This window comes from Lontra canadensis, unplaced genomic scaffold (genome assembly GCF_010015895.1).
Source record: "Lontra canadensis isolate GAN:19392208 unplaced genomic scaffold, GSC_riverotter_1.0 scaffold60, whole genome shotgun sequence".
NCBI classification, from domain to species: Eukaryota; Metazoa; Chordata; class Mammalia; order Carnivora; family Mustelidae; genus Lontra; species Lontra canadensis.
Genome location: NW_022631054.1, coordinates 12,068,080 through 12,089,286, shown reverse-complemented (window position 1 = coordinate 12,089,286; position 21,207 = coordinate 12,068,080). Strand labels below are relative to the sequence as shown.

The 21,207-nt window shown below is 38.7% G+C and overlaps 1 protein-coding gene across 11 annotated transcripts in view; it reads right to left on the bottom strand.

Moving 5' to 3' along the window:
- The window catches only part of MAST2 (microtubule associated serine/threonine kinase 2), a 211,563-nt gene that overhangs the window by 83,751 nt on the left and 106,605 nt on the right, over positions 1 to 21,207 (bottom strand). For 5 of the 11 annotated variants that reach the window (XM_032877648.1, XM_032877658.1, XM_032877650.1 and 2 more), the window contains exon 5: positions 14,480 to 14,677. The exons of 5 other annotated variants lie outside the window; for them this stretch is intronic. In XM_032877648.1, the coding sequence (XP_032733539.1) occupies positions 14,480 to 14,677 (198 nt within the window). Of the gene's footprint in view, positions 1 to 14,479; positions 14,678 to 17,885; positions 18,177 to 21,207 lie in introns of those variants that run through there. One more of the 11 variants, XM_032877657.1, reaches the window with a different exon arrangement.

Here is a 21,207-nt window from a genome sequence, read left to right as displayed (position 1 = left end):
GAGGTGAGGGATGGGGGGAACAGCAAAATAGGTGGAGGGAGTAAAAAGATACAAATTTCCAGTTTTAAAATGAATGTCATAGGAACTTAATGTACAGCATGGTGATCTGGTTAATAATACTGTATTGCATATTTGAAAATAGCTAAAAGAGGGGATCTTGAAAGTTTGCAACACAGGGGGGCCTGGATAGCTCAGTCAGTTGAGAGCATCCAACTCTTGATTTCGGTTCAGGTCATGATTTCAGGTTGTGAGATAAAGCCCTGTGTTGGGCTCCACACTCAGTGTAGAGTTTACTTGAGATTCTCTCTCTCTCTCTGCTCCTGCCCCTACTCAATCTCTCTCCCTTGCTCTATATTAATTCATTAATTAATTTAAAAAAAAGTTCTCATCACAAGGAAAAAAATTTGTAGCTGTGTATGGTGATGGATGTTAACTGGACATACTGTAGTGATCACTCACAATATATATAAATATCAAATCATTATGTTGTAAAAAACTAACATAATGTCAATTATACCTCAATTTTAAAAATTGTTAAAACTCAACAGATGAGGTAAACTCTGAGGTAAAATAATCAAAAAGAGAATTAGTGAAAGACAGTACTAAGGAACCTACTCAAAGACACACTGAATGAATGGTTATAGGAGTTATTTCCTGAATAAACTCCCTTATTTGGGACCATAATGCAGAGGCCCAAGGACAGAGTTACAGTTAGAGGAAAAAACTGCAGTATAATGAGTTTCTTTATGAACCACAGACACTTCCATATAGTCTAGTTCACTGCCTTGATCCTTCCTCTATGTGAACTTCTTATAAACATTTAGACTAGGGAGAATCTACCTCTTTAAAAATAATTAGTAATCCAAATAGGACCAGAACAAAATCCATGCAAAGATACTATAAAAAATTAATGTCCAGAAAATATAAAGAACTCCTACAACTCAACAACAACAAACACCAGATTTTAAAATACCAAAGGACTTGAAAAGATATTTCTCCTAAGATATACGTATGGTCAACAACACATAAAAAGCTGCTCCACATCACTAATCATTAGGGAAACACAAATCAAAACCACAATAAGCTACCACTACACACCCACTAACTGGCTATAATCAATAAGGCAGAATATCTAGTGTTGGAAAAGAGGTAGAAAAACAATCCATCAAATATTGCTGGTAGGAATATAAAACGATACACAACAGTTTGGAGAGTTTTAAACAGTATAAACTTACCATACAACATAATTTCATTCCCAGGATCTGCCCAAGAAAAATGGAAACATACGTCCACACAATGACATGTATGCAAACATTCATAGCAACATTTATGCCTAACAGTCCCAAACTGGAACCAATCCAAATGTCCATCAACTGGTGAATGGATTAACGAAATATGGTCTATGCATACATAGTCAGCAATAAAAAGGAATAAACCTCAAAAAACATTACACTAAAAGAAGCCAGAAACAACAACAAAAAACTCTACAAAGTATATGATTCCATTTATATGAAATGTTCAGAAACAGCACATTTATATAGCCAAAATCAGAGCAGTGGTTGCCTAAGATAAGAGGTTGTCTGGGAAAAAATAGGGCAATGGTGTAATGGGCACAAGGAAACTTTGGGTTATGAAAATATTTTAAATTTAGATAAAAACCACTGGATAACTTAGAATTGAATTTTATAGTATGTAAATTATATCTCAGTACACTTAATCTTAAAAAACTATACAGGCATTTAAGGCTGCATCTAATGTATATAGTGGACTTAAAAATCCTTCCTCCTCCTCTTCCTTCCCAAATAATTCAGTCTAGAAGCCGTTAGACGATAACGACGATGGCCAAGTGGTTGGGGGAAGGCACCCACACATGCCTGGTACGTGTATACATTCTCTGGAACAATGAACCCAAATATCAGCAACCGTGCCTATCACTCATAGTGTGACTTTTAAATCCCATTCCCCACTAAAAGGAATCTGTGTTCCTTGAAGAAATGGCTAATACAAGGGCCAGGGTACGGAGTACAAAATAAGCCAGACAGGAATGTCTTACAGGGCCAGAAAGTTACGAGGTTCTGAAAGAATGGTGGGGACGTGTCCAAAAAAAAAAAAAAAAAAAAAAAAGCCAGCATGAAGAGACTCTCCTTGACCTTATATGGTACAATTTGAACATCAAAATATATAATGTTATTAATAGATTATAACCCATTAAATAGGGGCACAAACTGTGGCTCAGGTGATTAAGAATCCCACTCTTGATTTAGGCTCAGGTCATAATCTTGCCGTCATGGGACTGAGCCCTCCATCCATCTCTGCGCTCAGTATGAAGTCTGCTTTAAATTCTTTCTCCCTCCCCCTCTGCCCTTCCCCACTTGTGCTCTCTCTCTAATAAATAAATATTTTTTTAAAATGGACTATAACCCATCAAACAAAATAAGAACCCCCTGAATCCATGCTGATACAAGAGAAAAAATGAACAGGGAGAAGAGAAACCATTCCATTAATAATGCAATGCCAACTGATGAGTGCAGAAAGAATGATGGAATTTGAAAAATACCATTTGACAACAAGCAGAGTAACAATTCAGCCAAGAAACATCAATGGAAGCTAAAAATAATGGGTTAGAATTTGATGAGCAACGGGGTTGTTCCATAATTTCATTAAAAGTCACATAAATTTTCCTCAAAATACTTACTAATTAGAGAGGCTAAAAAAAAAGTAACTTTACAGCAGACACATCTAGCACATCAAGTGATCAAGGTTAATACCAGGGAGATGGGATAAAATGAAAGCCTATATCAATGATAGGATGCAACAAGAACACACCACCCTTTTTCAGGAACATCCTGCTAAACATGCTGAAAGGGACCAGAATTTGCCACCCCAAAATACGCTATTTTGGTAAAAGCATTATTTTAAGCCAAAGACAAATGAAAATCAACAGATCCAGAAAGAGTTCTCTGCCCTCTCATTATCTGCCTGAAAACAGGCAGATATCCCTTTGAGGAATGTGTCCCTCTGTACCTGGGAGAGAAGAGCTACAATATGTCTGCATAAACAAACTTTACTTTCCATTAGTTCCTCCACATAGTTCCTGTATGCCCCATAAATTATCATCCCTTGAAGTCCAAACCCGCTTTTCTTTGTAAAAAGGAACGTAAGCTTCTGAATCTAACCAGTTCTTTGAGCTACGTTTCCTTTTCTATGAACTCCTAAGCATGCAAATATTAATAAAAATTTATGCCTTTTCTCCTGCTAATCTTTCTTTTGTTAGTTTAATTCACAGGCCCCCAGGCACTGAACTAAGAGGGTAGAGGAAAAGTTTTTCCTCCCTAACAAGGCATAACCTGAAACTAATCCTGAGGAAATATCAAACCCAAACTGCAACACATTCTATCAAAGAACCAACCTGTAACATTCAGAAGTATCAAAGTCATAAAAGTTGAGAAAAGACTACAGAATTGTTCTGAATTTTAGGAGTCTAAAAGAAATAAAATTTTAACACATGATTCTTGGTTGGATCCCTTTGTTATAAAAGACATTCCTGGGATGTATGGAGTAATATGAATTAATCTGTAGATTAGGTGATGGTATTTATCGATGTTAATTTCCTGATTTTAAGGACTTATAGCTACAAAAATGTCTCTGTAGGAAGTACATGCTGAAGGATTCTGGGGGGATGGGATATATGGGGAATAGATTCTCAAATGGACTAGGGAAGGGGTTGGCAAACTCTGTAAAGGGACAGATAATAAATATTTTAGGCTTTGCAGGCCATATGTGATCTCTGTTGCACAGTCCTTAGGTTGTTTTGTTTTGTTTTAAACATCCCTTCAAAAATGTAAGATCCATTCTTAGCACAAGGGCTGTACAAACACAGGCTGCAGCTTGCATTTGGCCCATGGGCTCTAGTTTGCTGACTACTGGTTTGGGGGTGGGGAACTCTTTGAACTATTCTTGCAATTTTGAATTTTTTTTTTTTTTTAAGATTTTATTTGAAAGAGAGAGAGAAGGCAGAGAGAACAGACAGAGAGGGGGAGAGAGAGAGAGGGGGAGAGAGAAAGAGCACGACTGGGGGTGAGTGGTAGAGGGAGAGGGAGAAGCAGGCTTCCTGCTGAGCAAGGAGCCAGATGCAGGGCTTGATCCCAGGACCCTGGAATCATGACCTAAGCTGAAGGCAGATGATTAACTGACTGAGCCACCCAGGCGTCCCTAGCAGATATTTTTAAAAATAATTTCAGGGCACCTGGGTGGCTCAGTTGGTTAAGTGTCTGCTTTCGACTCATGACTTGATCTCAGGATCCTGGGATAGAGGCCCACATCAGAGTCCTTGCTTCTCCCTCTCCATCACTTGTTCTCTCACTCTCTCTCTCAAATAAATAAATAAAATCTTTTTAAAAAGTATCTGCTAAACTCCAAAGCAATCTCAGAATGGCTGTAATAGAGGTGAATAAGGCTGAAAGCTGAAAGCTTATTGGATAAAAAGCATTATTATCTCTCACTCTGCCATTGCCGGGAATTTTCCTACTGCCAATTTAGGCCCATTCCTCTACTCACAGGATCTAGTACACTGTTGAATGAAATAATGGATGAATCCACATCATTTCCTAGGACAGGAAAACGAATTCCCTCCACATAAGGTTGGAAAACACAGTCCTCATCCTTAAGGATCATTTTAATATGATTTTTTACTTTTTTACTTTTTATTTATTTTACTTTATTTTAAATAGTTCCCATGCTGTGAGCCCAACACAGGGCTTGAACTCCCCACCCTGAGATCAAGATCTAAGCTGAGATCAAGAGTCAGATACTTAACCAACTGAGCTACCCAGTCGCCCCTTAATGTTTTTTTTTTTTTTTAAGTCAGCTACTCTGAGATATAATTTCTCACCCATCATACTGGAAAAATTAAAAAGCTTGAATGGCAAGGCTGTGAGCAAATACAGTGGTTCCTCTGCTTTTTAATTTTTCAATTTTTTATTTCCACAGTCAGGAAGACATACTGTCAGAAGGTCAGTAGTAACCTAATGCTATGTCACAGTGTCTGTATTATTCACCTCACTTCATCTCATCATGCAGGCATTTTGTTATCTTACATCATCACAAGAAGGGTAAATATAGGACAGAAAGATATTTTTAGAAAAAGAAAGACCACATTCATGTAACTTTCATTACAGTATATTGTTATAATTGTTCTATTTTACAATTTTTTGTTGTTGTTAATTTTTTACTGTGCCTAATTTACAAATGAAACTTTATCATAGGTATGTACGTATAAGAAAAAACATAGTATATATAGGGCTTGGTACTGTCCACAGTTTCAGGCAGCTACTGGGTCCCCCACAAATAAGAGGGGACTACTGTAGACACTGTTTTATACCACTGGTGGAAATACAAAATGATATAACCACTATGTTGGGAAACTGAACAATAGCTTATAAAACCACATATGCATTTTTTCTTTGACTCGGCATCCCCAATTCTAGCAATTTATCCTGAAGGTACACCATGAAAATTAACTCGTCTATATTAGGTAACTGTTTCTCTCATTGAAAATTATTTGTATCTTTGACTCTTCCACTAGTGTGCTAGTTCCTCAAAAGGACTAACTCCAAACCTCCTATCTACCAAGACGGGGGAAGGGACTGACCCTCCAAGGCAATCAGGACTGGCACTGGTTCCTCCTTTGGTAGCATCTGGGGGCATGAGAGAGAAGCAGCTGCAAGAGCCCCTCCTTAAAAAAAAAAAAAAAAAAAAAAAAAGCCATGGACAAATAACATGTATCTTTGCGGTTGCCTGGGCTGCTGGGTTCTTGATATCTGGATCCCTTCTCACCTCTTGGAGCACTTGCATAACAAGAGTCTATATAAAAGCTACCCCAGGATGCCTACTAGGAGCCAAGAGAGGAAGCCAAGGTTTTCCTCAGTGCTGCAATCAGTTAGCAGCTACTTAAACAACAAGCTCCAAAGACCTTCGCACACACAAAAAATCTGCTGCTGCACTACTTTGAGTATACAATCTTCACTACAAAACAATAGTTACCAGGTTTGAAACAAGACCAAGGAACTGGTGACATTTGAAGCATCAGGTTGAAAAGCCAGGAAAGAGGCTAGCTAAACTCTCTCAAGAGTAAGGCTAACAAATAGATAATGAGGGGAAAATTCCTTTAGTGTAGGTATTGAAGCTAATACATGTTAAGGGAATGGGAATCACTTTTGCAAACGCCTAATAAAATAATGGCAACAATGGTCAATGGTCAATACTGTAAAAACATGGGAGGGATCTAACATTATCTGCCTCCTGACAATTGTGTACTGCACCAACTAGTAAGCATTCTTCCCCAGTCCCCCAAATCAAACCAGAATCAGATCAAGCTACCAGTTTACAGGAAATGCAGAGGTCATAAAAACATGTTAAATAATCTCTCAGGAATGCAAAGAGCAAAATCCAGAATGTAGGAAAAGTCTAGAGGACAAACTTCGTTTCTTCAACAAATGAAATGCCAAAAGAAAAAGAAAAACGGTGGAAAAACTTAAATTAAAAGAAACTTAGAAGCAGAGTGACCAGACAATCCAATTTGTCCATGACAATCAGGTCTCTGCCTATTGTCCCAGTATAATTATTAACAGAATCTCTCAGTTAAGGTAATAAATTGTAAGATCACCGTACTTAAAACACATATTAATCAAATGAACTGTGTTCAGCATAGTTTGGATATTGATTAAAAAAAGAAGAAGAAGAAGAAGAAGAAGAACAGAGGTGCCTGGGTGGGTCAGTCGGTTAAGTATCTGCCTTTGGCTCAGTTAGGTCATGATCTCAGGGTCCTGGGATGGAGCCCTATGTCCAGCTCTCTGCTCAGAGGGGAGTCTGCTTCTCCCTGTCTCTCTCCCTCTGTGCTTTCTCTCTCTCTCTCAAATAAATAAAATCTTTAAAAAAAATTTTTAAGTTATAAATAAATAAACATGGGTATCTGGGTGGCACGGTTGGTTAAGCATCCGACTCTTGGTTTCAGCTGGGGTCCTGATCTTGGTGTGGGGAGCTCAACCCTGTAAGGGCTCTGTGCTCAGTGTGGTATCTACTTGGGGTTTCTCTTTCCCTCACCTTCTGCCCCTCCCTCCTAGTCTCTCCCTCTCTTTACAATAAATAAGTAAATCTTTAAAAAAAAAAAACCAAAAAAGCAAAGAACACTGGAAATTTGATGATACTGGTAAATTCTTATTGTTTTAGGTGTTAAAGTGGTAATATGCTTATATTTTTAAAGACCCCTTACCTTTAGAGATGCAAACGGAAATATTTACAGGTAAAATGACACAGTCTGGGATTTGCTTTAAAATAAATGGGTTGCAGGGTCTAGGTAGAGATGCAGAGAAGATAATATACTGACCACGAGTTGATAAGTAGATACTCAAGACATGAGACTACTCTATCTTGTAATGCTTTTGATATTTTCTATAATACAACATTTTAAAAAAAGAGATTTTTTCAGTAAACAAAATTTTCCTACTTCCAGAAATAGAAATATCCTAGAAACTTTCAGCTTTTTGATCTTAATCCAAGAGCAAGACTTTGGCATCTTGCCAACTAGGACTATATATTTATTCAGAGTTACCTGAAGCCAGGATCTACGAAAAATTTTCTGCCATACCAAGGATAATTCACAGCTAGTATTCTTCATTATTTTACCTTTCTACTTTCAAAAAAAAAATTTTTTTTTTTTTAAATAATAAAGTACTTTCCCTTTCTTATCTCCTGAAGGCACTTTCAAGTTGTTCTTTCCCTCACACAGGAGGACAGGAAAAATGAAACACCTTAAACCTAGTTTGATGAACTTTTCTTACTGCCAAAAAACAGCCTCAGAAGAGTTGTTCTCATTTTAGTCCACATCCTGCTACGCCCCAACAGGCCAGCTTTTGGCAGCAGTTAGTGAAACGGTATGAGCGGGCAGGAGAGCACCAGCTGCCACTGCCTTATCTTAGCTAGTAACAAAGCTTCCACAAGCAGGGCAGAATAATAAGTGATATCTAGAGTTATCCAAGGGAAAATAAGAATATGAGAAAACAAATGGAAGCAAATGAAGAGTGAGGACCAGCAACATGTGAGTTTTCCAACAAAGACAGCAACACAGTAACTGTTACAGCAGCCTGGGTAGAATTCTGAGCAATTTTACATTGTAATGACCCATCTAATCCTTACAGCAACCCCTGAAGAACCTACTATTATCCCCATTTTAATGATGTAGAAAACTGAGGCAGAAAGAAGTGAAGTAATTTGCCTTCAACAGGGCCAGGATAAGGACAAGTTCTGGAGACGTTCCTCTTTAGAGTTACTTTGAAAAGCAGTTGTTTAAAAAAAGACAGACAAGAAAAGCAGGTGTTGGTAAAATGAAAATAGTGCTTTCTCTCTGGCAGGAAACAATCTTGACACTACCAAAAAGGGGTTTCAAAGGCTGCCTCATTTGGGAGGAGGCCCGAAAGAACACCTGTCCTTTGCCATAAAAGTCTACAAAAAGCCTCTCACACATGTGACATGGGAGTGGCCAGAGGGCTGAATTAGTATCAGTTGCAAACTTCAGTAGTGAACTTCTTGTTTGCTAAAGATTTTAAGCCAAGGCTGAATAGCTTTTTCCTAGACAATGTATAAAAAGAATTCCTACACAGTATGGAGTGAGCTAGAGTTAGAACTCTTCCAGTATAACTCTAGTAAGGATTTCTTGTTATAAATCCTCCCAACTACAGGGCTGACAAAGTCTATGGCATTTAAAACCGAATCAAAATCTAAACCGTTCTATGTTCCTGGAAGTTGCCAACACCAAACTTTTATCCCCAGGAGGTCTAGCTGGACCCGTGAACAGCGAAAGACACAACTGCCTTTTTTCTCTGCAGGGACACCAGTTGTACCACAGACCTTATCTAGCACCCCTTCAAATCAGGCTATGTCAACAGTGCAATTACCCATGTCTGAGTGCCAATCAATAGGCTGGAATCATATTCTTGGAAGATGCATAAGTTAACTAAAGTTTACAGGCTAATCAGTTCAACCCAAATCATTATATTTACCATGCCTCTTAAGGTTGATCAGATCCTACCAAGACACCTAAGAGCCACCATCAGGCTCGTCTAAAACAGACCCATCTACCCTCTCATCAAGGAACAAAAAGAAATGCAGTACAGACTGGGTGGGCATCATTTTAAAACTGTGCATTGACTGTTCATCAAATTATTATGGGCAACAATTTGGTTCTAGCACATAACTAAGGATCTAGGCACATGACGAAGATGTAGTCAATAAGGAAGGTTATGATTCTGAGCAGGGCCAGTTCTAACAACCATGCAAAGGGATACTATTTTCTAGCCCTTTAAGGCAAAGCAGCCAGAAGCCTCAATAGCTCTATTAGTTTGCTAGGGTTGCCAGAACTAATACCATAGGCTAGGTGGCTTAAACAAAAGACATCTACCTCCTCACAGTTCTGGAGGCTAGAAGGTGTCGGTAGGGTTCCTTTCCTCTGAGACCTTACTACCTGGCTTATAAATGGCTGTTTTCTCTGCATCTTTGTGGTAAATCCCTCTTTATAGGTCACCATTCATATCAGGGTCCACCTCAATGACCCCATTTAACCTGTAAAGACCTTACCTCCACATGCAGTCACATTAAAAGTACTGGGGGGGGGGAGGTTTATAACTTCAACATATGAATTTTAAGGAGGACACAATTCAGTCCATATCAATAGTTATACCTCATGGAATAAAAGACAATTCAATATGGCCACTGCAAGATGGCAGTGTACAAATCCTAGCTTCCTTTCTCATGTCATATATATATATATATATATATATATATATTTGCTTATTTAAAAAATTTTATTTTTAAGTACTCTCTACACCCAATGTGGGGCTCAAACCTACAATCCTGAGATCAAGAATCGTATGCTCCACCAACTGAACCAGCCAGGTGTCCCTTGGGCATCTATTTTTAAATAGAGGTCAAATTCACTGCCAGTAGCTCTTAATTTTTAGTTCTTCATATTGTTTACTAGAATCATTTTTCTCTTTTCTCAACTTGTATTTGCTCAGTTGCTTAACAGCAATGTTCAATAAACACATCTACATGGTAAGGATTTTGTAGAATTTAAGTGCACCGTTATACTCACTAGCCATTGATGCTCTTTTAGGCCCTGAACGTGAATAGAGAGAACAAAACTAAATTAGTGGATGAACTGCAATGAGCAGGGGTAAAAGATAAAATTGAATAAAATAAGCCTAAAAGAAGAAAAAAGATAATAAAGGCAGGGACCTGGAAGTGACAAAAGACTATAAAATACTAACTCCTACCCCCAGTATGGGGAAATTTAGTAAAGAATGTCATGAACATGTCTTTTAGGAAGAGAAAACCTGGGGCTGCAAAATAATATAGATTCAGAATATACTGTATTAGATTAATGAAGTATCTTGGATGGAGAAGCAGAACAATATAGTTGTTAAGAATATGGTCTTGGGGAACCCGGGTGGCTCAATGGGTTAAGGGTCTGTCTTTGGCTCATGATCCTGGGGTCCTGGGATCGGGCCCCACATCAAGCTCCCCATTCAGTGGGGAGTCTGCTTCTCCCTCTCCCCTCTCTACCACTTGTGCTCTCTCTCTCTCTCTCAAATAAAGAAAAACTTTTTAAAGGGGCGGGGGGCACCTGGGTGGCTCAGTGGGTTAAGTCTCTGCCTTTGGCCCAGGTCATGATCTCAGGGTCCTGAGATCGAACCTCACATCGGGCTCTCTGCTCAGCTGGGAGCCTGCTTCCCACTCTCTGCCTGCCTCTCTGCCTACTTGTGATCTCTTTCTGTCAAATAAATAAATAGAAGTCTTAAAAAAAAAAGAATATTGTCTCTGAAGATGGACTGCCTAGGCTTTAATCCCAATTCTGCCATTTACCAGCTGTTTTATCTTGAGCAATTTATTTAACCTCTCTGTGCCTTGGTCTTCTCATTTGCAAAATAAGCATAATAATAATCCCTGCCTCATAGAATTGAGGAGAGGATGAATGATCTCTAATTTTTAAATGCATACAATGCTCCCTGGGACCGATTAAGTCCTCAGAGTTTGTAGGTTTATTAACTAAATACAAAATAGCACATGTTCCATCAGAAACAATAGACTAGAGGGTTTAGGACAACAGATATTAAAATGAGATTTTGTGGAGCTAAATGCCATTTTTTTTTTAAGATTTTATTTATTTATTTGACAGACAGAGATCACAAGTAGGCACAGGGGCAGGCAGAGAGCGAGAGGGAGAATCAGGCTCCCTGCTGAGCAGAGAGCCCGATGCAGGGCTCAATCCCAGGACCCTGAGATCATGACCTGAGCTGAAGGCAGAGGCTTAACCCACTAAATGCCAGTTTCTATTACTTATTAATAATTTCCTTAACCTCTCTGTACCACAGTGCCCTCATCTATAAATAAATTTACTTGGATTATCTACTTCATCAATAAAATGGATTTATATTACCATCTCATCAGGGTATTCTGAGGATTAGAACAATGTTCAGCACACATTAAATGTCTGGCAAAGTTACCTATTCTTTTTTTTTTTTTAAGTTACCTATTCTTATTCTTCTGCTGTTTTATTTCTCAACCTTTCTTGACTAAGCATGGTAAAACAAAGAGTCTGTCCTGCTTCTACTAGGTTTATCTAACATATGAATCAGTCTACCAATAATCTCATGAGGCAATCTTCACTTGTGATCATAGAAGCCTGAGTTCAAAATATTAAGAAAGATTGAATTTCTGCTTCCTGCCATGATGGGGAAACAAAGACCAGATTCACCCTTGTGCTTCATAAAGTAAAAACAAAACAAAAACGAAACAAAACTCTACATGTGAAACAATAGCTTTTAGATATTTTACAGAAGGGAAACATACAAAGTAAGCCCTAAAGTTGCCCCAAAGTAAGTCCTAAGATTGCCCCAGCTTACTACCTTGAGAACATTTCTAGAAAGCAAACACAGAGAGTACCCAAAGAGCTGAGCTGTCTACCCAAGTCGAAGAGTCAGAACTGAGAAGCTGGGGAGGTTAAGGTGGCTAAAATTTGGAAGGCAGAGTACTAGAAAGGAGAGAGCTAAACAGAGAGAGCTCAGCAAGGGGGTTCCTCTTGAATTTTCAGCCAAGTGATGTGGGTGAGAAAACTATCCAAGAAAATGAGTAGGCATTACACTCCCCAGAGATCACACAGAAATAGATCGTATTCCCACCAGCATGAGTGTGTGTGTGTGGGGGGGGGGACACTCATAATGCGTAGACATTGACTAGAGTACTCAGAAAGCACTGCCTTAGAATTAAGAAAAAATTAGCTCCCAGTGTTGCTCTAGGCCCACCCAACAAAGCCAAAAAGTAATCCTCAAAATGATCAAATTATATCTGAATAATATAATTGCATCCCAGAATAAAATTCAAGAATGTTTAAAGAAATACAAAAATATGCAGCAAACAAGGTAAAATCATCTTGCTGTGTCACTGACTGGTACCTGGCATGGGAGAGATACAAAAGAAGAATGGGATGAAACATTAAACACAGACATGTGTACAAGTGTAGGAAGAAAATATTAAAAAGTTTAAGATGTTTTCAAGCCCTAAGCTACAAGACCTCAGGTGTGAAGAGATAAGATCTCAAGTCACATGCCAAGAAGGGGGCACACATTAGGCTGTGGGTACTACCCAACTTACCATTTTACCCAGCATCATATACCAAGTCTAGTACCTCTGGAAAGGTGACTTCAGGAAAAGTCAGCCCTTAACATTGTCCTATGTCAGTCTAACACTGCACTAGTATGTCTGTGGAATTTGAACTCCTGTATCAAATAATGTCACTTAAGTTTATATAATAAGTGTTGTTTCTACTCAAATTTCTAGTTTTCCTGGTTACTTTTTTTTTTCTAACATAAAGCTTAACAAATACCTATTGATCAAACATACTTTCTTTTGAAGAATTTTTTTGATTGGTTTCCAAGTTACCTCTCTCTTGATTCTTCTCATTCCTAAAAAGCCCCACTCCTTTTCAGTCTCTCCTCTCCCAGTTCCACATCTCCCCAATCTCTTGAAGTCAGATGGCCTCAGAGCTCAATCCTTTGACATTTCTTCCTTCTTTATCAACAGACTCTCACTGGATGATCTCATAAACCTAATCATTTGTTTCACTTAAACACTGACAATTCCTTATATACCCTCAGCCCAAATTTCACTTATCTTTAACCAAATGTCTAATCAGCGATCTCTTACAGTTTCCCAGTGTCAGTTTCTGGATTTTACAGTTTTCTAGATGTTTAACCCCCAATTTTCAGTCATCCTTCACTCATATTTTTCTCAAACTCTGCCATCTAATCCATCAACAAATCCTATCAATTCTACCTCCAAAATACATAATCAAATCTGACCACTTTTTACCACCAAGGGTTCAAACAATCATTGAGTCTTTCCTAGATTACGCCAGTAACCTTCTAACTATAGCCAGAGGGATCTTTTTGATTTAAGTCCGATCATAACATTCTTCTGCTTCAAACCCTCCAAGAGCTTCTCACGTTACTCAGCATAAAAACAAAAATGTTTACGATGGATTTAAAGCTCCATTTGGCTTATCACTATGTCTCAGACTTCATTTCCCACTTCTTACCTCTTAACTCATTCCACATAGCTTCACTGGACTCTGCTGAACAAAGAACACATGAAGCAAACTCTTAGATCAGGTTTTCGGCATTTACTGTGGCCTCTGTCTGAAACACTCTTCTCCAGACACCTCTTTTTCTGGCCCTGGGACTTTCCTTCAGGTCTTTGCTCATATGTCAACTTACGAGTGAGGAGCCTCCCTGACCATTTTATATAAAATGTCAACCCCTGGGCCTCACTTTCCCTATTCTCCTCAACCTACTTTATTTTCCCAATATCGCATATGTCCATCTGTTATATATTTACTCATTTACTCATATTTACTACACTAGAATCTAAGCCCCTCTGAGGGCAGGGACTTTAACTCTTTCTGGTCACTCTTCTGTTTTACAGGCCAAAAACAGTGTCCAGTACATAGCATGTACTCAAATGGTAACTAGATAAAAAGTCAGAAAGAAATGAGGAGAAGAGGGTTATTTTCAGCAATCTGAACAAATCACTTAACCTATTTCAGAATCAAATTTTCCTGTTGTGCAAAATGTGGCATTTGGACTAGTTAACCTTTAGAGAGCTGTAGCATTCTGTCACACTATGCTTCTCCCATGGAGTGGTCACAGGGTTGTCCTGCTGTCACAATGGGCACATAACTGTCTAACTACTGATATGTTTTCTTTCTCTTGAATTTTGAATATAGCAGAAATATCTGACATTCCTCTTACTCTTCTCTGTGACTTTTATTCTGTTTCTCCCCATTATTAAGGAGAAAGTTTTGGGTTTTAGCTACTAGGCCAAAAGCAATCACCAAGGCCCACATTCACGTCGCAGCAGGTTTCCTTACCTCCACTGCAGCGGGCGGCTGCAACAGGGACTGCCAGGACTGCTATGAGCTTGTGGGTTCAGGAAAAAGGCAAGAGGAGAAGTAGTAGCCAGGGCACAATCAGCGCTAAATGGGATTTTAGTGAAGTACAGTGCTGGAGCTGATGTGGGTGAAAACATGTGCTGGTTTACTTCAGATCCTCGGCAAAGAGTAGAGATTCTGACAACATACCATGGTAGAAAAAAGCAGGGTCAGGGATAATTTCTCAAGCAAAAAGAAACATATTCAAAGTGGGTTAGTTTAGGCAAGAGGCTCAAAAAAAAAAAAAAAAAAAAAGTGGTCAAAAATCATTCTCAAATATCCTACCTCAATGCAATGGCACATGAGGACCATCAAGACTAAAATTTAATCCACAGAATTAAAACCAAAAATTTAAGCTTTGGGTATTCAAAGTATTTAGAATTGGCTTCTGGAAAAATATTGCAAATCTACAACTTACCAATTAGCAAGCAGTAAGTAATATTTTGTGTGCAATGACTATAACTTCCTATAGAAATGAATATATCCATAAAGTAAAACACTAACAGATTATATCTACCACAACACCAACTTATTTAGCTAACTTTTGCCTAATGAAACTTTAAATAACATCACTTAATTCTGTATAATGAATTTTGCTTCTACTTAAATTTTGGTTTTTTAGATTACTTTTTTCCCCTAAAAACAACCTAATCGGGACACCTGGGTGGCTCAGTTGGTTAAGCAGCTGCCTTCGGCTCGGGTCATGATCCCAGCGTCCTGGGATCGAGTCCCGCATCGGGCTCCATGCTCTGCAGGGAGCCTGCTTCTCCCTCTGCCTCTGCCTGCCATTCTGTCTGCCTGTGCTCGCTCTCTCTCCCTCTCTCTCTGACAAATAAATAAAATTAAAAAAAAAAAAAAAAAAACCTAATCATCTCGATACATGTTAAGTCGTACTGAAGACTACTAAGTAAATAACATCATTAGACTGAAGATAGATGGTAAATATGGGTTTCTACTTCTTTGATCATTGATTGATATGTCACAGATGATGAAAAATAATTGACAGATGCACAGCATTTAATTTACTATAGTAAGAACATGGCTTTCTATACAAATACCATATTTAGCCACAATATTTCATTTTAAAGATTTTGAAAAACTTAAGTATCACATAAGCACCTGTTTAAAAATATTAGTTTCCTGTACTGTTATTACTGACTGTTTATATATGGTTATATTCTACTTGTGTTTAATTACATATAGTCAAAGGAAATCTTTACCTTCCTACTAATTATCCCTTTAGCTGGCTTCAGAATATTTCCCAGAGGGGCGCCTGGGTGGCTCAGTGGGTTAAGCCTCTGCCTTCGGCTTGGGTCGTGATCTCAGGGTCCTGGGATCGAGCCCCGCATTGGGCTCTCTGCTCAGCGGGGAGCCTGCTTCCTCCTCTCTCTCTCTCTGCCTGCCTCTCTGCCTACTTGTGATCTCTGTCTGTCAAATAAATAAATAAAATCTTAAAAAAAAAAAAAAGAATATTTCCCAGATGAGTACACAATACGAGGATATAAAAGGATAGAAAAATAGAGGGCAGAAAACTATTTTAAATTACAGGTGTGCTCAAATTTCCATAAACTCAACATATTAATAAAAATGACAAGAATTGAAAATATTAACTTTGGATTAATTTCTCATTTTCAAAAAGAATTTTCACTTTTCTAAAGAACTATTTCAAAAAATCAGTTCCCTAGTATATATAAGCTAGAGCTAAATAGAATATACAATAAGACAGTTCTTTTTTTTTTTTTAAGATTTATTTATTTGACAGACAGAGATCACAAGTAGGCAGAGAGGCAGGCAGAGAGAGGGAGAGGAGGAAGCAGGCTCCCCGCTGAGCAGAGAGCCCGATGTGGGGCTCGATCCCAGGACCCTGGGACCACGACCAGAGCCGAAGGCAGAGGCTTTAACCCACTGAGCCACCCAGGCGCCCCTACAATAAGACAGTTCTTATTAACCTAAATAATATTGCTTATACAAAATTTTGGAGTCTCAAATCCTAACACATAAAATGAGGCTTAGCTATTTTGATGCATATATAATTAAGATTATAAATCTATAAGAACCAAATCTCATTCTCTATTTGCTAGTAATTGCCACTCTGCAAACTGGTTATACAAGGAGGCTAGAGTTTAAAAAGGATTGTTTGAAAAAGGAAAGGTGATTTATAAACTACTTACTAGTTCCGCAGGGGGAATTTTTCTAAGCTAAATTCAACGTCACTAAAACAGACACAATGATTACCAACCATAGGGCACCAACATTTGGAGAGAATGATTTTGACCACTTACGTTCTCTTATACTACAAGTTTAATTTTAAAAATTTACAATTTCGCTAACAAATCCTCTTCACTTTAAATGACACTTTAGTTCATGAAGCTTCTTTTTACAGTCTTTAACTTTTAGTCTTAGTAGGAGAATAAACACTTTTTTAAACATATGCCAATATTTCCAATTATATGCTTCAAACAACTACAGTCTTCCAAGGTCTGGTACAATCATTATTTAATCAATGAGCATCCACTAACACAGAAGAGCAATGACCCACTGAAGAAGTATGTGTGTCTATTCAAGTATACCATGCTATCTCCAGGTAAGCTCTAACATTCACGGGAATAAAGTCTGAAGGGCATGCCCTCCACTCTGAGTCATGCAAAGACAGTTCAAGACAGATTACTGAAGTGGAATGGATTCTAGGACACTTCTTTCCCTGGTTCCCTACTTTGCTGATCAATGCGCCCTTCCTCATTAAATACGCCTGAGAAGCTGTTAGAAAAGCTAACCTGACATAGAAGCCTTCTTCCATTCCCTAGCTATGAAATCCTTATCTAAATATTTTTCTATTTTTTCTATTTTATTTCTCTATTGGCCAACACAGAAATAAAATTCAGGTCAAACCCTAAAGGACTCAGGCTTAGATCTGCAAGGGCAGAGCTGAGGTCCTGAGCTGACAGGCCTGGGGCAGAAATACAACACCCTCTCTAGTCCAAGAAGAAGATACTTTCATTTCCATTTGTTTCTCCATTCTTGGGGCTTGTATATGCAGCCTCGACACTAAGTTTAAATACACATCTGTTTCACGACAGTAAAAAAAGATCTTCATTGTTAACCCAGTTCCCCAGGTACCTAAGCACCCCTAAAATGGCATCTAACTCAATTTTCATAATTAGAAGCCCCATGGGCCCCTGCCGGGGACCAGAGTTTTGACCTTGAATTTGTGAAGCCAGCTAAGCCCTCTTTCTGACAGGCATCTCCAAAGCAGAGTCTTTATTTAAGCAAATGAAAGTGTGTTAGTTGGCATTAGTTCTTTTCCTGACATCTGCCATTTTCCACTCAGAGACCCCAGCCTCCTTACTGAATCCGCAGACATGGTGCTCCCAGTCTCTCTCTCCTCCGTTTCATCATTTTCCTGGCTACTCAAAGCTTTTGCCCTCTCACACTCGGGAGTCTTGGCAGGAAGTTCTCTCACACAAGGGGTATGCGGTCTATAAGCCAAAGGAAACTTACAAAGGCTCCCCAAACTTAAGCAAAAAATTAAAGCACTGTTCTTCAAAAACATAATATTCAGAATTCCCTCCCACCCCCTCTGCGAAAGACCTAAGAGACCAGGAGGCAGCAGTGAGCCACAGTGAGGAGTCCCAGATCCCAAATGAATCAGCTGTCCTCTGATCTGCCTGACATCATTCACACTCAGCCTGTAACAAATCAGAGCGTCAGAGAGCACCTTGTTCCTCCTCAGTGACAAGCACCAAACTCCCTCCCCCACAAGTCAGTTGCAACCTCCAACCCTGAGGCCTGGTAGCAGTGAAGACTCTGGCAAAAATTGTACATACCAACTTGAAAACTCACACTGTGACAGAAATACCATTTACTCTGGAGGCGTGGGCCAGTATAGAACAGCTGTTGTAGTGGGCACAGGACTGGAAGAAAGCACACTAAGATCCCAAATCAGTAAATTAAGGAGCTAAGAATAGGTGGGCATTTCTGTAACATTATTCATTCTCAAACGCATGTCAGGTGGAGGATGACAGTCTTAATGTTAGGGCTCAAAGCACAGCCATTATTCAAATTCTGAATTTGACCAATTAAAATAAAGTCTGTATTCCTTCCTTTGACAAAGTTCAGCATCATTTTTAATTCAATTTCTACTACTCTCTAATCACTTGAATAACCTTGTGGTGAGAAAAGCCAAAAGAAAGCTAAGAAAATAAATCCAGAAACTATTTGGTTTAACTTGTCAGTAACTATTAATGAAATCATCTGTATGACAGATGTTACACAAGACATTATGGTAAGCTACAGAAGAACTCTAATGAAGGGTAAGCTACCTAACTTCTGTATGCTTTGTTTTCCCTATCTGTAGAATGAAAATAACTTCAGGTGCCTAATAAATAGGTTGCGGTGAAGATTAATATATGAAAAGCGGAAAAGTGCCTAGCAAAGAGGAAGTACTATAGAAGTGTTAGCTTTTTTTTTCCCCAAAAAAGATTTCATTTACTTATTTGACAGACAGAGATAGTGAGAGAGAAAAAGCACAAGCAGTGTGAGTGGCAGGCAGAGGGAGAAGCAGGCTCCCCACTGAGCAAAGAGCCCAATACCACACGGGGCTCAATCCCAAAACCCTGGGATTATAACCTGAGCCAAAGGCAGATGCTTTGATTGCTTTGATTGAGCCACCCAGACACCCCAAAAGTGTTAGCAATTATTATAGTTCTTGCCCTCCAGGAGCTGGCTCCCAATGTAGAGGAGGAGATAAGCCCCAACATACAAGAAACCATCAGACAAAAACAGCCTGGCCTGAAGAAAGCCAAGTGATCCGGTGGAGCTAAGCGAACCAGAGTAAGTAAAAGTCTTGGTCCCCTGCTTAAGAGCCCCTGCCAACTCTGAAGGGCTCCTCTAATTTATTGACATAACAAAGTATGTCAAACTGTTTTTCTAGGGTAACAGCCAAACAATTAATTCCTACCCCAGCCAATATTTTTTCAACTGCAGGTCACAACTCTTTAGTAACTCATAAAATCAATTTAGAAGTCTGAACAAACACTTTCTCAAAAGGGAAAGAGAATGAAATAGAACAGAAAATATCAGAGTGCTTCACGCAGTAAGAATTGTTTTATGAAACATGTATGTCTATGACATCTATTACTGACAATACATACAAAAACAAGGGCGAACAGGTGGGATGGGCTGCAATGTAAAATTTATTTTTTATTAAGAGTGAGAGTTTAAAAGATTAGAAAGCCACTGTACTTATTACCCAAGTAAACTCACTCTCACCTAGTAGCTACACTCACTTTTCCTCCCATTACCAGTCTAATCACTTGGCTCTTACAGCTCCTATTTCAGAAACCCCTACTCTAAGTCCTAATGAAAATGGAAACACTCTCAGAAATCTACAATGTCTCAATAAGTCCTGAGTCCCACTTTAGGAAGTTTTGTGATATTATCAGGGTCAGTCACAAAAGCCCACACTCCCACAACTAAGAAACCTGCCATGGTCTATTCCCATCCTAAGCTGAGGCCAAGCTGAAGCCATGCAGTTAATTAAGGCCAGGCCCTAAGTTTCTACTCAATACAATCCATTCTCTAAAACTCAAGCTCATTCTCCTTATGATGACATAACAGTGACCAATGTTTATAAGTACTTATTATTATAAGTATTTATAAGTACATGTTATTATAAGTACTTATTATGTACTGGATTTTATTCTAAGCACTCTACACATAATACCGAGGTAGTCCTCATCATCACAGTCCTATGATACATGTGCTATTATTATTCCCATTGTTAACACACACACACATACACACACACACACACACACACAGGTTAAAATCTTTAAAGGGGTGGTAAAGGGGAAAATACCTTTCCTCAATATATCTGCACCAGTTACCCTACATATGAATTATGCTAGCCATAAGTATTCCTGTGCTCAGCCAAGTTGGTGAACTGAAGTAATCTCTAGAATCAATGTTATGAACCTCTGTGCTATAAATACCTTTCAGCAGAAGATTCTGACAATAGCAAATACATTTCTCTCTAGCCTGCTGTGCAATAATAAATTGGGGGAGGGGAGAGAGCATGGAGCTCTTTAAATAATGCTAAAGGTTAGAAAATATTTGAATTTTAGAGAATGGAATCGTATATTATGTTCTTCATCTGACCCAAAGAAGGTATCACTCTTACTCCTAGAGTTTAACGTATCTCCACACAGAGCACTTTCTTTAAACTTACTGGCATTATAATACATTCGTGCCAATATCCCTGTAGCTTTGTCAGCACTACAAAAGCTTAACATCTCCCCAGGATTGGAGAGCACCCAACAACTTGAGGTATGGAAAATCAAACAGCAACCTCTTCTTGTTTGTTCACACAACTATTTATTGACTGTGTTACCATCCTTACAGCCAGACAAGAAAGGTCCCTGCCATGGGCTACTCACTTTAGCAGTTCTGCAAAACCACAAACACAAAATATAAATTCCCTAAAGAAATGGGTTGCCTCTGTCACACCTGTGATCTGGAATACTGCACTGACAAAGTGGAACCCTAAAAATCCATTCTTACTATTTACACTGTTCAAACCCCAGGAAAACACTTGCCCACATCTTTCTTCCTATGTATTTTTTTTCTTCCTATATATATTTTAAGAAGACAACCATGTCAGATTGCTATTA